The sequence below is a fragment of the Petromyzon marinus genome, chromosome 58, assembly GCF_048934315.1.
Source record: "Petromyzon marinus isolate PM22_M1 ecotype Great Lakes invasive population chromosome 58, UKy_Petmar_22M1.pri1.0, whole genome shotgun sequence".
NCBI lineage: Eukaryota > Metazoa > Chordata > Hyperoartia > Petromyzontiformes > Petromyzontidae > Petromyzon > Petromyzon marinus.
This window is the reverse complement of record NC_133724.1, coordinates 1,830,675-1,847,058: the sequence shown is the minus strand read 5'-3', so window position 1 is coordinate 1,847,058 and position 16,384 is coordinate 1,830,675. Positions and strand designations below refer to the sequence as shown.

The 16,384-nt window shown below is 60.0% G+C and overlaps 1 protein-coding gene across 3 annotated transcripts in view; it reads right to left on the bottom strand.

Moving 5' to 3' along the window:
- Window positions 1-2,664: 2,664 nt before the first annotated feature.
- Window positions 2,665-16,384, bottom strand: part of TEX2 (testis expressed 2) — a 34,177-nt gene continuing 20,457 nt past the window's right edge. For 2 of the 3 annotated variants that reach the window (XM_076052829.1, XM_076052830.1), the window contains 9 exons: window positions 14,588-14,996; window positions 13,367-13,680; window positions 12,176-12,322; window positions 11,022-11,121; window positions 10,349-10,460; window positions 9,643-9,789; window positions 7,183-7,401; window positions 6,121-6,241; window positions 2,665-5,506 (listed from right to left, as the gene is read on the bottom strand). In XM_076052829.1, the coding sequence (XP_075908944.1) occupies window positions 5,375-5,506; window positions 6,121-6,241; window positions 7,183-7,401; window positions 9,643-9,789; window positions 10,349-10,460; window positions 11,022-11,121; window positions 12,176-12,322; window positions 13,367-13,680; window positions 14,588-14,996 (1,701 nt within the window). In that variant the 3' untranslated portion in view covers window positions 2,665-5,374. The remainder of the gene's footprint in view (window positions 5,507-6,120; window positions 6,242-7,182; window positions 7,402-9,642; window positions 9,790-10,348; window positions 10,461-11,021; window positions 11,122-12,175; window positions 12,323-13,366; window positions 13,681-14,587; window positions 14,997-16,384) is intronic. The other variant, XM_032976205.2, reaches the window with a different exon arrangement.

Below are 16,384 nucleotides of genomic sequence, written 5' to 3'. Positions count from 1 at the left end.
CAACCGTTCGCAGCCGTGCGAACGATTGTGTCTGCCAGGTAAGGCCCCGCTGAGCTGTATAGCTGTTTTTTTTTGTTTAGAAGTGACCTGGCCACAAATGATAGCCCAACGGAGTGGCTTATCGTCACGTGGACATTTATAGCAGCCAAATACTCTGAACGCATGTTTTTTTGTTTCAATGTGGGGGGGGGGGGGGGGAACCGGAGGACCCGGAGAAAAATCCACGCGACCACGGGAGAGAGAGAGACACCGCAAACTCCAAATATTATACAGCAGCAGGCGTCGGGATCGGGGTCGAACCCACGACCTCCTGTATACCAGGCGAGGTAGTAAACTTCCCGCCACCTCGCCACCAAATGCGGAGCCCGTTACGCGCAACGCTCTCTCTCTCTCTCTCTCGTCGACGCGTGCGGCTCCTCCATCACAATGCATCGGGCACCTCTCTCCCATCACAGCGGCTCGCTTCACTGTTCACGCGACGCGGCTCGACGTTTTCTTCTATCAGGACAAAACCCATGGCCCAGTCGCGAACACGCACACAAAAAAAAAGACTCGCCGTGTGTCAATGTTCTTCGCAAATTTTCAGAAGGGGCATGGCACATTCGCCGATAAAACATCGCCAGTGTGTGAGGGCTCGTCACACATTTGAAACCCATTGGGGGGGGGGGGGGGGGTTGACAGCAGCACGATGATGATGACGGGGTGGGTGGGGTGTTGTCACGTGTTGAGTATTGTCGGCGGTCCGCTTGTCTTAATTTCACACAAGGTCACCTACGGGTCCGGTCAGTGCCCCCCCCCACCCCCTCGCTGGGCCTTGCAATGAAGAACGCTGCTAGAACGCCTCCCCCCCCTCTATGCAATGGCACAAACACCACCGCCCTCTCTCAGTAGCAGCAGCAGTTAGGGTAAAGCTGCGCGGACCAGTCGCACTGTGGCTACAGCAGGATGCGTTCCACCGGGGTTGGGTGAGGAGGCTGTGCGTGAAAGCCGAGGCGTTCATTCACCGAGTGAGCGGCGCTGTGTGCGGGATGCTGTGGGGCCACAGGATCCTGCTGGTTAATGCCGCTGCCCACAGCAGCCAGGAGGGCACCGGCGTCACTGAAACTCACGAATCCACCATAAGCAGGTCCCTATGATCTGTAGGTCGCGGGCGGTGGTGGGGTAAAGTGTGGGTACTCCCACCTCCTCCAAAGACGTCTGGCCGGCGTGGAAGAGCGAGGTTAACAATACCTCCCCCCCACGGCGCAACTCCTCGTTGGAAGGCCCCTTTTTTTTCATCCCCACGGCGGTAGCGCGAGCCGGCAATTGCAGGGCCTGCACCTCGACCTCTCTACTCTGTGCAGGGTCCTTAATACCGCATCGACCCCCCCTCCCCCGTCCCCCGACCCACCCCGCCCACCCCCCGCTAAAATCGCTCGGGAAAAAAAAAACCGCACGGTGTGATCCCGTACAACAATACCAACAACAATCAACAACGTCCAACAAATCGACAGACGAATTGGCAACAACAGCAGCAGCAGCAACAACAAAATCAAGAGCAAGTTGGCAAATACAGCCGAGGATGGCCGGCAACGGTGGAGGTCGCGTCTCGACTCACGTGGACCTCCCCAGGCCACCCCCCCACCCCCAACGCGCGAGTCACGGCTCCGGCTCACGACGGCCTCAGAACTCGGAGCGTCCGGCCCTCAAAGTCGAGCCAGTGGCTGAAAGCCGCCGGTGCGTTGCTCAATTCGAGCTGGCTCAGCTGTACTCCAGGATGAGGCTGGGCAAGAGCCGAGCCAGAGCCGAGCCAGAGCCGAGCCAAGCCACGGCTGAGCCGCTCACTCCCCCTGGCCTGGGTACGAGGCCCATCGAGGCGCTCCGGGGGCCCCCCAGGGGGATCGCGGCTCAGAGCGCGGCGCTCGGCAAACCGAAGACGTCCCGGGCCGTCCCAGGAGACGCGCGCACGGAGCACGGCAAAAAAGAAATTAAGACCTCACGGATGGACAGAGCTGAGCGATAACACCGAGAGATAGGGAGAGGGGATACGAAAGTTGGAAGGTGGGGGGCACCCACATGGCACCGGTGGGGACTCCCTGGCAACCGTTCACCAGACGACGAGGACGAGAGGCAGCAAGGACGACTTCATTCAAGGCTGAGGGACACACACAGCTCCCGGGGGGGTCGGCGGGGGGGCAGTTGTGGGGGTCGGCACGGACAGAGCCTCGGCCGGACCGGCTCCGCACCGCTCGGTGAAAACACCGAAACGCCACCCAGGTCACCGGCAGCGACTGACCCTGGTCTCTGCGGTGAAGTTCTCCGTCTGGTTGACCATGGCACAGCGATATCCCTCCTCTCCCTCTCCTTCCCAGGGTGGGGGGGGGTGTAGCGAGTCGCGGCGGCTAGGAGATGTTAACTACCTCGCCCGGTTTACAAGAGATCGTGGGTTCGGTCCCGACCCTGACCGCTGTATATTTGGAGTGTGCACGTGGATTTTTCTCCGGGTCCTCCGATTTTTCCCCTCACCAACATTTAGCATCAGCATCACCACGCATTTGGAGTATAAGTCACTCCATTGGCGACAACCAGGTCGCTTCTGAAAAAGAGCAACGTAGCTCCGTGGACCTAACCTTGCAAAATAAAACTGATTTAGTTTAAGCCTGCGTCTGGATTCATTTACTATGCCCCCCCCCCCCCCCCACTACGGAAAATAGTAATCGCTCATTAATGGCCTTGGACAAATATCCACATATACAACCACGGAGCTTGGGCAATTGTCATCGGCGCTGGTTCTTGGTTCCGTTGTGCCTTCGCCCTTGCCTGCGGGTTGTCCCCGGCCCCGTGAGACCACTCCCCACGTCTCTCCGTTCGGAGAGAGAGAGAGAGAGGAGTGAACGATAACCGTTCCACCGTTACAACTCGTCCATCGTTCACGTCCGGAGGGGCCTCGGCGACGACGACACGGCCTGCTGGACACCACGCGGGGGGGGGCCCACGGCCGGGTCGGGTCGCCGGACGGTCAGCTCCCGGGATCGGCCCCACAATTTAAATTCACCCCACGGCGGTCGCTCACGATGCCGATCGCAGTCCGACCGGATCGGATCCCTCACGCGTCGACCACCACTTCCGCCTTCCCACCCCAGGCCCCCCCACCCCCCACCCCCGTAATTTCTTAAGCCGACACGCGCTCAACCGAGCCAGCTCGAAGCCGAGGCGTTCGTCCAGAGCTGGCTCCGAGCCACGGTCTCGGCCGCGCTCCGTGGATGTCGTCGAGCCTGAGCCACGGCCGAGCGGCGGGGCGGGCCCTCACCCACCGAGCGTCGTTGGGATTCAGAGGCCGAGCCGGCGCTCCGGTCTCCCAACAGGCGCCGAGGGTGGCGCTGCTGCGTCCACCCGCGTGGGTGGGTGGGTGGGCAGGCGGGCGGGTGGGTGGGCAGGCGGGCAAGGATCCGCGAGGACTGGAGCTTTGGCATCTGATGGCAGCAACCCCTCCCCGCAGTAGCGATGTAAACATGTCACGCGCACGCGCACACAAACACAACAACAAAGACAAAGGTTCCCACCGCCCCCCCCCTCCTCCGAGTAGCCACACAGGCTGTGAGGGGGGGAGGGGGGGGGCAAGTGCTGTTAACGAGGAACCGTGAAGGCCGGCAACGGCGCGCCTACCAAGGGGGGCGGGCCGTGGGCAGGAGCACCGCGCCCGGCCCGCCACCTCTGCGTCTTCTCCCCGGCGCCGACGTTGACGAACGGCGCCGCATCGTCAGCCGAGGCCGAGTCGACCGAGGGTAAAGGGACGGGGGCGCAACCAAGACGGGTCCGGCATTAATCCGTCACCGGCGTCGGTTGCCCCGAGCTCGAACCCACGGCTCGGGCGGGTTTTGCCGGATTCGCAGCAGCGCCCTGTGGCGCGCGACGCCCTATGTGCTCTATCGATATCGAACGCTCACGACACACGAAATCTTAACTTCACCGCGTACATTAGCACCTCCGGCCCCGGCCCCCCCCCCTAAACGCCACGGCCCTTCCCGTCCCGTGATTGGTCCAGACGCATCGATTGATCCCGGAGGAGGGGGGGGGGACACACGGGAGACATCTGTGCACAAACGACGATGCCATCGACGTGTGGCCAAGCTGTAGTCAACGCCGCGGCTCATTACCCACGCTGCCCCGACTCTAACGCTACCGCCCCCCCCGAACGCCGTCTGGCCGCTCGCTATCTGGCCGCTCGCTATTTGGCATCGCGAGGACACGGCCGCCGTCAAGGCCACATTGGAGCCCCGCGGACCAATCATAAGGCGTGGGAAAGCGGTCGCCCCCCCCCCACCCTCTATCTGCCCCCCCACCCCCCCCCCCATCGTGGCTCGTCCGGCCACAAACGCAGAGCGCCTACGACGACGACCACGACGACTACGACGTAACGTTGACGACGACTACGACAAACAACAACAACGACGACAACGATTACGCCACTACATCATCTGCAGATTGTCGCTTAGGGAGAGGGGAGGTTCGAGGGGGGCGGCACTGAGAGGGGGTGCGGTGGGGGGGGGGGCGCGGGGGGGGGGTGGTGAGGAGGAGAGGCGGGGGGCACCGGGGAGAGCTGCTCCCCTCAACCGGATTTGGCGCCCACCCCCCCCCCCCCTCCGCACGCCCTCCCCCCCCATCACCCACCCACCCCTTCCCGGTCGCTTCACATTTTATAAAAATTCATCGGCGGTGCAGTCCGTGTGAACGTACACGTGGACCGACAGACTCACGCACGCACACACACACCCTGGTCACGCACGCACTGGGTGGGGGGTGGCAGGAGTGGCCAGCCGCCCGCCTCTCTGCGCGAGATGACTCGCACGGCACACGCAGGCACGGCTGGCGCACACAACAACGTCACGCGCTGTCGCTTGTGTTGGCTGTGGCGGTGGCGGGTACAGGTGGGGGGGGCACAGGTGGGGGGGGGCACAGGTGGGGGGGCACAGGTGGGGGGGGCACAGGTGGGGGGGGGCACAGGTGGCAGTCTCCCGGCCTACCCCACCCCCCCGAACAACCAATCCGTGTAGACCCGCGTTCCCCCCACCCACTACGGCCAAGAGGTGCCGTCCCCCCCCCGCCCCCCAAATCGCAGTGGCCACCACTGCACCCCTCCTCCCCCGGCTCCTGCATCCACTCGCGTGGGGGTGGGGGCCATGTAGAGGTGGGGGTTGGGGGGGGGGCCTCCAGACCCCGGGGCGGCCCCCCCCCCAACCCTCCGCCCCAGGGGTGGGGGAGAGGGGTCTCAGCGCAAGGCCGGGCGACCGAGGAATGTAGCGGTGGCGGCTGAGACGAGACGCCGAGGAGACGGGGGGGGCGTGGTGGGGGGAGCGTGGTGGGGACGTGGTGGGGGGGGGGGGGGCGTGGGGGGCTAGGTGGTGTCGGCAGGGTCCGCTGCCGGGGCCCGCGAGGCCCGGAACTGGGGCGCGATGGCACGGGTGTCGGGGGCGGACTGCATCACGGGGATGTACAGGTCGTCCATGTTGGGCATCACCAGGATCTTCTGTACGGGGAAAGAGAGAGGGCAGGAGGGGCACCGTCACGTCACGGGATGCGGGGTGGTGATGGGGTTGGTGATGGGGTTGGTGATGGGGTTGGTGATGGGGTTGGTGATGGGGTTGGTGATGGGGTTGGTGATGGGGTTACTCTCGGTGTCTCCGCGTGACCCCTATGTGTCTGCGTGTGACCCCTATGTGTCTGCGCGTGACCCCTATGTGTCTGCGCGTGACCCCTATGTGTCTGCGTGTGACCCCTATGTGTCTGCGTGTGACCCCTATGTGTCTGCGTGTGACCCCTATGTGTCCCCGCGTGACCCCTATGTGTCTGCGTGTGACCCCTATGTGTCTCCGTGTGACCCCTGTGTCTCCGTGTGACCCCTATGTGTCTACGTGTGACCCCTATGTGTCTGCGTGTGACCCCTGTGTCTCCGCGTGACCCCTATGTGTCTGCGTGTGACCCCTATGTGTCTCCGTGTGACCCCTATGTGTCTGCGTGTGACCCCTATGTGTCTCTGTGTGACCCCTATGTGTCTCCGCGTGACCCCTATGTGTCTGCGTGTGACCCCCGCGCGCGACCCCCCCCCCCCCCACCCCGCGTGTGTGCGAGCAGGCCAGGCACCTGGAACTCCTGCTCCAGCTTGCTCTCAATCCACTCGGTGACGTGGGTGAAGGTCACCGTACGCTCCCCCAGCTTGGGCCTCGCCTTCAGCTCCAGCCGCGGCGGAGAGCGGAACCCGTACCTGCTCACGGCCACCACCGCAACCACCATCACCACCGCCGCTACTGCAACTACCACCACCACCGCCACCAGCACCACTACCACCGCCAATAGCACCACCACCACCACCGCCGCCGGAGCAACCACCATCACCACCGCCGCTACTGCAACTACCACCACCACTGCCACCAGGACCACTACCGCCGCCGCCAACACCGCAACCACGGTTGTGATCTCCACCACTGCCATCATCACCACCACCACCACCACCTCCCATCCCACCCACCCACTCTCTGCTCTCTACTTGGCCCTCGCTGCCGATTTATATTGGGTGGTTATTTATCGCTCGGGATTTCTCCTTTTCGCTTCGCCGCCGCGGCTGCTTCCTCTGCCACCGCTGTTGAGATTCCCTGGCGACCCCCGGTCGACCACCCAGGGCGGCTCTTGCACGCGAGACTCGGACTCCTCTCCCTCTCTCCCCCTCTCGTGCTCTCTCTCTCTCTCTTGCCCGGCCCGGACGACGCCACCCCAAATCGGCGCGCCAGCCTAGAAAACCCCGAAACCCTTATTCTTTGTTTTTTTTCGGTAAAGCCAAGTAGAAATAATAAAATAACATAATAGTGTACGACGTTTCGATTGCAACACAAGCAATCATCATCAGGTACAGAAGAGCTAAATTTACATGAGAGAGATGAGACACATAACCGCAGATATATATACAGACACAGATACAACAGGTGATACAGAGAGAGAGAAACGTGGGAGCACACGAAATCAAACAGGTTTTAGCAAGATTTGGAAACCATATAACGCAACACAGGTCCTTGAACCTGAACCACCGCCTCACCCACCACCCCCACCCCCCCGCCGCCGGGCAACGACAGCCGGATATCGCGAGGCTTCAGATCCCTGTGCACTGGGGGGGGGGGGGGGGGGGGGGTGTGGGGGGGGGGAGGGGCTCACCAGATTCTGTCGGTGGGTGGCGGAGGGATGTTGAGCGCCAGCACGCCCTGGCACTCCTGCAGCGACACGGTGAGCATGAGCGGCGTGTTGGACACCTCCTCCATCTTCTTCTTGATGAACTCGTTCTCCGTGGCGCGCTGGAAGTAGCGCGACTTGGTGATCTTGTCCACCAGCCGCAGGATCTTGCTGCTCGTGCGGCCGCCGCCGCCGCCCACGAAGCTACGGGCGCGTGGCGGAGAGGGCACACGCACGGTCAGCCGTGAGCAGAGCGCGGGCTGTGTGCGGGCTGTGTGCGGGCTGTGTGTGTGCTGTGTGTGGGCTGTGTGTGTGGTCTGTGTGCGGTCTGTGTGTGTGGTCTGTGTGTGGAGTTGGTGGTGCGGGCTGTGTGTGGGGTTGGTGGTGCGGGCTGTGTGTGGGGTTGGTGGTGCGGGCTGTGTGTGGGGCGAGTGGTGCGGGCTATACGCTTGGCCAATGCTGTAGGCTGTGCTTGGCGCTGCTGTGTAAGTTACCCCTGAAGCCCAACTACCGTGAGAGTGAGCGAGTGACTGAATGAGTGAGTGAGCGAGTGAATGAGTGAGCGAGTGACTGAATGAGTGAGCGAGTGACTGAAAGAGTGAGCGAGTGACTGAATGAGTGAGCGAGTGACTGAATGAGTGAGCGAGTGACTGAAAGAGTGAGCGAGTGACTGAAAGAGTGAGCGAGTGACTGAATGAGTGAGTGAGCGAGTGACTGAATGAGTGAGCGAGTGACTGAATGAGTGAGCGAGTGACTGAATGAGTGAGCGAGTGACTGAATGAGTGAGTGAGCGAGTGACTGAATGAGTGAGCGCGTGACTGAATGAGTGAGTGAGCGCGTGACTGAATGAGTGAGTGAGCAAGTGAATGAGTGAGCGAGTGAATGAGTGAGTGAGCGAGCGAGCGACTGAATGAGTGAGTGAGCGAGTGACTGAATGAGTGAGCGAGTGACTAAATGAGTGAGTGAGCGAGTGAATAAGTGAGTGAGCGAGTGACTGAATGAGTGAGTGAATGAGTGAGTGAGCGAGTGACTGAATGAGTGAGCGGGTGACTGAATGAGTGAGCGAGTGAATGAGTGAGTGAGCGAGCGAGTGACTGAATGAGTGAGTGAGCGAGTGACTGAATGAGTGAGCGAGTGACTAAATGAGTGAACGAGCGAGTGAATGAGTGAGTAAGCGAGTGACTGAATGAGTGAGCGAGTGAGCGAGAGTGACTGAATGAGTGAGCGAGTGACTGAATGAGTGAGTGAGTGAATGAGTGAGTGAGCGAGTGAATGACTGAATGAGTGAGCGAGTGACTGAATGAGTGAGCGAGTGACTGAATGAGTGAGTGAGCGAGTGAATGAGTGAGTGAGCGGGTAACTGAATGAGTGAGCGGGTGACTGAATGAGTGAGCGAGTGAATGAGTGAGTGAGCGAGCGAGTGACTGAATGAGTGAGTGAGCGAGTGACTGAATGAGTGAGCGAGTGACTGAATGAGTGAGTGAGCGAGTGACTGAATGAGTGAGTGAGTGAATGAGTGAGTGAGCGAGTGACTGAATGAGTGAGCGGGTGACTGAATGAGTGAGCGAGTGAATGAGTGAGTGAGCGAGCGAGTGACTGAATGAGTGAGTGAGCGAGTGACTGAATGAGTGAGCGAGTGACTGAATGAGTGAGTGAGCGAGTGACTGAGTGAGTGAGTGAGTGAATGAGTGAGTGAGCGAGTGACTGAATGAGTGAGCGGGTGACTGAATGAGTGAGCGAGTGAATGAGTGAGTGAGCGAGCGAGTGACTGAATGAGTGAGTGAGCGAGTGACTGAATGAGTGAGCGAGTGACTAAATGAGTGAGCGAGCGAGTGAATGAGTGAGTGAACGAGTGAGTGAGCGAGTGACTGAATGAGTGAGCGAGTGAGCGAGAGTGACTGAATGAGTGAGCGAGTGAATGAGTGAGTGAGCGAGTGAATGACTGAATGAGTGAGCGAGTGAATGACTGAATGAGTGAGCGAGTGACTGAATGAGTGAGCGAGTGACTGAATGAGTGAGCGAGTGAATGAGTGAGTGAGTAGGTGACTGAATGAGTGAGCGAGTGAATGAGTGAGTGAGCGAGTGACTGAATGAGTGAGCGAGTGAGCGAGAGTGACTGAATGAGTGAGCGAGTGATTGAATGAGTGAGCGAGTGAATGAGTGAGTGAGCGAGTGAATGAGTGAGCGAGTGACTGAATGAGTGAGCGAGTGACTGAATGAGTGAGTGAGCGAGTGAATGAGTGAGTGAGCAGGTGACTGAATGAGTGAGCGAGTGAATGAGTGAGTGAGCGAGTGACTGAATGAGTGAGCGAGTGAATGAGTGAGTGAGCGAGTGACTGAATGAGTGAGCGAGTGAATGAGTGAGTGAGCGAGTGAATGAGTGAGTGAGCGAGTGAATGACTGAATGAGTGAGCGAGCGTTTGAGTGACCCAGGCTGACCCTCACCCCTCGGCGCTGGGTGTCTGGCTCTTGTCTCCGAGCGGGCCGGGCAGGTCGGCCGCGAGTGGCGCCGGTTCATCGTCCTCCTCCGAGGAGCCGGCGCTGGACGACTCCTCGTCGCTATCGGCCAGCGAGCACGCCTTGAGCCGCAGGCTGGGCACCGGCACACGCACGGCATGGCAAGCGCGGTACGTGACGCGCGGTACCACTAACAAATACAGCCACTCACTCGCGCGTACACCCATGCGCTCGTAAAAAGACAAAGATCCCTCGAATAGCACTTAGTAATATTTTGGGGGCAAGGGCTGTTTAGCGAGCTGCACCAATGAAGGCTGGCACGGCACATGAGAGAGTGAGATTGCCACCACCACACCCGGCCACCCTCGTCTCCCGAGCGATGATGTTTTACACACCGCACACACACACTTACCCGCACGCACGCACGCACGCACGCTTATTCATCCGCCCGCTCACCCACCCGCCCCGCTCAACCACCCATGCATAGATACATCCATTCACTCACAAGCGCACCCACTCGCTCAGCCATCTGCCTGCTCGCTCGCTTGCCTATCCACCAGATCACCCGCTCACCCATTTGCTCATTCGCCCACCAACTCATTCATCCACCCGCTCACCCACTCACCCATCCACCCGCTCACTCATCCACCCGCTCACTCATCCACCCACCCACCCGCTCGTCGGCAGCACTCACCCCTCGTCGCTGGCGGCCTCCACTGCCTTGCCCAGGCGGGTGAGGTTCATCTTGGTCTCCAGCGTCATGGTGAAAGAGCCGGAGTAGGACACGTCGAGGTCCACCCACAGACCTGCAACACAAAGACAAAGGTCTCCTCTGTGTGTAGCCTACAAACGGACCGTTGGGGCACGTGCTGCGAGGGGGTGGGTGGCCAGGAGCACCGAGCCCGGCCGCCTTTGTCTCCCCGGCGCTGATGTTTTCTCCACGCTGCACCGGGTACTCCTTTGAAGGCTGAGCCGACCTAGGGGAGCCTCAAGAACGGTTCAGATATTCATCGCTGACGTTATTCATGAGCTCCCCACACACACACACACAACAACAAAGTCTACGGGCCTCTATGCGAGTCGATGGGTCTCCGTGCGAATCTACGTCGGCGTACTTCACGAATATTAATTATCAGAGGGGGGACCACTTTCGCCACTAAGACACCGTCAGATGTGCGGAGGGCCGCCACGATAACGACGACGACGACGACGACGATGATGATGCTGGGTGGCGTTTTTGTATTGTCAGGAGCCGCACAGATGAAGCTGCGTCAGACTCTGGGCCGTGTCCGTCTACAACCGGCGCTGCCAGCGGGACGCTTGCAGGCGGTGCGGGGTGGATCCGAGGTGGCGCCGGCGCCGCTCACCCTGGTGGTCGACGGAGAGCTTGGTGGTGCGTAGGATGCGCGGCACGGAGGAGCCCATGTCCAGCTCGGTGAGACGCAGCTCGTTCATGAAATACGGCAGCTGCGGAGATAGGGAACGGCGCTAGCGGCTCAGCACGGACGGGCACACTCACAATGCTGTGCGTGTGTCAAGAGTGCGTGTTTACAAGTGTGTGTGCGAGTGTGTGTGTGTGTGGGGAGCGATAGTGTAGCGGTTAGCGCGCTGCGCTATGAACCTGGCGATCCGGGTTCGATTCCCGCTCACGGCCAACACCAGTGACGATTATCTGAACCGGTCCCGGGCCTCCCCTAGGTCGACTCAGCCTCAAATGAGTACCTGGTGCGGTGTATAAACATCGTCACTAGGGAGACAAAGGCGGTCGGGCGTGGTGCTGGCCACCCACCCCCTCGTGTACCGTTCCGGCCTTCATAGGTGCTCGCTAACAGCACTTGCCCCTACAGTCTGTGTTTAAGGCTATACGGGGGATCTTTGTTTTTGTTGTTGTGTGTGTCGTACATGGCCTGGCACAAGCGTCGTGGTGACGTCACCGCCACTTAGTGGCGAATGGCGGTTGTTGTTGTTGTTGTTGTGGGGAGCGGTAGTGCAGCAGTAGGCATGCTGTGCGCTACGAACCCGGCGACCCGAGTTGGATTTCCGCTCACGGCCAACACCGGTGGGCGATTATCTGTACCGGTTCTGCGCCTCCCCTGGGTCGACTCAGCCTCAAATGAGTACCTGGTGCCGTGTGTAAACGTCGCCACTGGGGAGACAAAGGCGGCAAGGGGCGTGGTGCTGGCCACCCACCTCCTCGTGTGCCGTACCGGCCTTTAAGAGGTGCTCGCCAGCAGCACTTCCCCAGTGCTGCGAGCCTATTAAGGCAATTACGGGGGATCTATGTCCTTGTGAGTGGATGGGTTACTCATGTATGCGTATGTATGTTGAACTTCTTTTGCGCCGCACGTGGCCAACCATGCGACCTCCTGACATATTCGCTCGGCAACCGGAAGCCGATGCCGCTCGGCGAGCACCGGAACGACGCTCGCCGAGAGTTTTGTACGCGCCGCAGAACCGCCAACGGTTTTTTATTTTTCTGCACAGACGATGCGCCGCTTCCGTCGGGAGGAGGGGCACGCACCTTGATCTTGCTGAGCTTCTTCTGGATCTTGCCCGAGACCCAGTCGGCCCAGTGCTTCTCCTGCAGGAAGTCCCAGAGGACGCGGCCCACCACGGCGTTCAGCCACGCCAACTGCGGGCCGCCCTCCTCGTCGTCCCCGGGGCCGCCCTGCGCCGACACGCGTCGCCCACGGCGAAGAAAATCCGCGCTCTCGCTCTCTCCCTCTCACTGGACGATCTGCTCGCTCGCTCGTTCCGCCCCGCCCGCCTGCCCGGCAGCCGCACGCCGCCGAGCGACGCGAGCGCCGGATTGGGCGACTCGCACGGCCGACGCCGCCCCCCTACAGGGTTGACGCAAACTACCAAAGCAAGCCCTGATTGGCCGATTTGGTCACCCAGCACCGCGTGTCGGTGAGTGACACGAGCACCGATTGGGCAACTCGCACAGTTGCCCTGGTTGTTTGCATGTCTGTTGAACTTCTTTCGCACCGTGCGTAGCCAACCGCGCTAATCGGAGGTGCGGGGGAAAGACAACAAACTAAACACAAAAAGCAGTTCTGAAAGAAACGAGATTTCAATATAAATTATTTTAAAGCGCACAGCTTCAATGGCAAATGACCAAAGCAAGGCCTGATTGGCCTATTCGGCCACCCTGCAGCACACATGACGGAGTGACACGGGCGCCGATTGGCGTGAGTGGATGTGTGAGTGTACGAGTGAGCGAGTGTGCGAATGGGTGAGTATATGTGGGGAGCGGTAGTGTAACGGTTAGCGCGCTGCACTACGAACCCGGCGGCCCGAGTTCGATTCCCACTCACGGCCAACACCACCAGTGACGATTATCTGAACCGGTCCCAGGCCTCTCCTAGGTCGACTCAGCCTCAAATGAGTACCTGATACGGTGTGTAAACATCGTCACTGGGGAGACAAATGCGGCCGGGCGTGGTGCTGGCCACCCACCCCCTCGTGTGCCGTCCCGGCCTTCACAGGTGCTTGCTAACGGCACTTGCCCCAACAGTCTGTTAAGGCGATACGGGGGGATCTTTGTCTTTGTACATACAAGTGAGTGTACGGTTGATGTGTACGGGTGAGTGAGCATATGGGCGAGCGTACGGGTAAGTGAGACACCGTGCGAGTCTGCGTGAGCAGGCGAGTGTGAATGAATAAATGGATGAGCGGGTGAGCGTACGGGTGAGCGAACGGGCGAGCGTACGGGCGAGCGAGTCACCGTGCGTGCGTGCGTGGGGCTGCTGTCGGCGCTGCGGGCCGGGCTCCGTGCCACCGTCCCCGCGGGCCCCGTGCCCTCCGCGTTCTCGGGGAGGAAGGGCGCCAGGTAGGCCACGTAGTCCAGCGCCCAGCGCCGCCCGGGCCCGCCGGCCTCTCGCGGCGGGGGGCAAGGGTCGTCGCTGACGGCGACGGCGGCGAGCGGCCGCCCCTTGGCGTCGCTGCCGCTGCCCAGGCTGTTGTTGCGGCTGTGCGACAGTCGACCGAACTGGCCGTCGCTCCGGCTGTGTCCCGCCAACAGACCTAGGGGTGGCACGACCACAGGTAGCATCAGCGGCGGCAGCATTGAGATCGTGACCGCAGTTACCGCATTTCGCACGCCGTTTGGATCCAAAAGCACTGACTGTAGCTGCCCCAGGGTGTTTGGGACCACGTCGGTGTCGTCTCTTGGCATCTCCACTCCCTGCCACCCTCCGTCCTCATTCACACCGACTCGATTACTAAAACCACGAAAGTGTTTTTTTTTTGTTTTAAATCGGTAATTGTGGAATGCTTTGACGTCTGCCAATGGAGCCACCCTTGGGAAAAGCAAAAAAAAAAGATTCTTAGCTCAATGGGCTCAGTGGGGAAATAAACTTCTAATTCTAACTTCTGATCATCAGGTGGCGGTGGTGGTGGTGGCTACGCGGCTGCCCCGTGATACTACGCTGTGTGGAGGCAGCAGCAGCGCGGGTTGGTGACTCACAGGCGGATCTTGCGAAAATCCCCTTCCCGTGGGTGGACGTCGAGGAGGACACAACGGCGAGTCAGTCGTCGTGGTTGTACCGCCGCCGGCATCGTCAACACGGTGGCTATGAGATGTTATCTCCCTCGCCTGGTATACAGGAGGTCGTGGGCTCGATCCCAACCCTGACGTCTGCGTCTCTCTCTCTCTCTCTCCCCATGGTCGCGTGGATTTTTCTCCGAGTCCTCTGAATTTTCCCCTCCACGTTTAGAAATCAACGTCACACGTTTAAAGTATTTGGCTGCTGCTATGGATTTCCACGTGATGATGGTAAGCCACTTCGTTGGAGCTATCATCATTTGTGATGGCCAGGTCGCTTCTGAAAAAAAAGCTATACAGCTCAGTGCGGCCTTACCTGGTGAAATAAAAATAGTAACGTTTTTTATTCGTAGTGAACCGTGGACCGGCCAAGACCGGGAATCGAACCTGTCAGGGCCTTGCCTCCTCCTCCCGCCCTCTTGAGCGCAGACGCTCGGAGAAACCGGCGGAACCACTCCTCCTTGTCGCGGCCCGTTCGCCCAAACAGGTAGAGCACCTTCTCCGGCCTCGCCTCCGTCTCCACGGCAACCTCCGTACCCACCGCACCGCCACCGCCGCCCCCCTCCGCCGCCTCCTCCTCTTCGCCCCCCTCCACCGCCGCCGCCGCCGCCGCGACCGCGGCGCCCCCCGCCGACGCGCCGCCTTGCTGCTGCTCGGCATTTTGGGAGGAGAGGTCAGGGGGCACGGCGGGGGGGCGGTCGTCGGGGTCGCGGGCGCGCGATGCCAGCACGACGCAGATCGGGTACTTCTGGTTCCACAGCCGCTTGTTGGCGAGGCCGGGGGGTACGAGGAACACCTGGGGGGGGGGGGCACGGAGGAGGGGGGTGATAGAGGTGCCAGGTAGAAGCTGCTATGATCGTTCTCAGAGCGAGATTCACTTCACGCCACCAGATCCTACACGTCCACTCCACCAGATCCTACATGTTCACTCCACCAGATCCTACACATTCACTCCACCAGACCCTACACATTCACTCCACCAGACCCTGTACATTCACTCCACCAGACCCTACAAATTCACTCCACCAGACCCTACACATTCACTCCACCAGATCCTACACATTCATTCCACCAGACCCTACACATTCACTCCACCAGACCCTACACATTAATTCCACCAGACCCTACACATTCACTCCACCAGACCCTACACATTCACTCCACCAGACCCTACACATTCACTCCACCAGACCCTACAAATTCACTCCACCAGACCCTACACATTCACTCCACCAGACCCTACACATTCACTCCACCAGATCCAACACATTCATTCCACCAGACCCTACACATTCACTCCACCAGACCCTACACATTCACTCCACCAGACCCTACACATTCACTCCACCAGACCCTACACATTCACTCCACCAGACCCTACACGTTCACTCCACCAGATCCTACACATTCACTCCACCAGAACCTACACGTTCACTCCACCAGACCCTACACATTCACTCCACCAGACCCTACACATTCACTCCACCAGACCCTACACATTCACTCCACCAGACCCTACACATTCACTCCACCAGACCCTACACGTTCACTCCACCAGACCCTACACGTTCACTCCACCAGACCCTACACATTCACTCCACCAGACCCTACACATTCACTCCACCAGACCCTACACATTCACTCCACCAGACCCTACACATTCACTCCACCAGACCCTACACATTCACTCCACCAGACCCTACACATTCACTCCACCAGACCCTACACGTTCACTCCACCAGATCCTACACATTCATTCCACCAGACCCTACACGTTCACTCCACCAGACCCTACACATTCACTCCACCAGACCCTACACATTCACTCCACCAGACCCTACACATTCACTCCACCAGATCCTACACATTCACTCCACCAGATCCTACACGTTCACTCCAATCCCCAAAGCACTGCTGCAATAATTCACTCCAATAAAAAAAAATACAATTCCACCAACAGATTCTGCTCGACAGCGCCATCCGTCGCAATGCGTGGCAACGGTTGGCGCTGCGACGCTGCGACCCAGCTGGTACCGGCGCCCGCGGGCAACCACGCCGGGGGTGGTGGACGACAAGGTCGCCAGCCCGGGAGTGGGGGGTGGTGGGGGGTGGTCTTGTCGCGGGTAGCGCCCTGCGACGTGAGTTTGACTCCCACTCACGGCCTTCAACACCGCCAGTGACGAT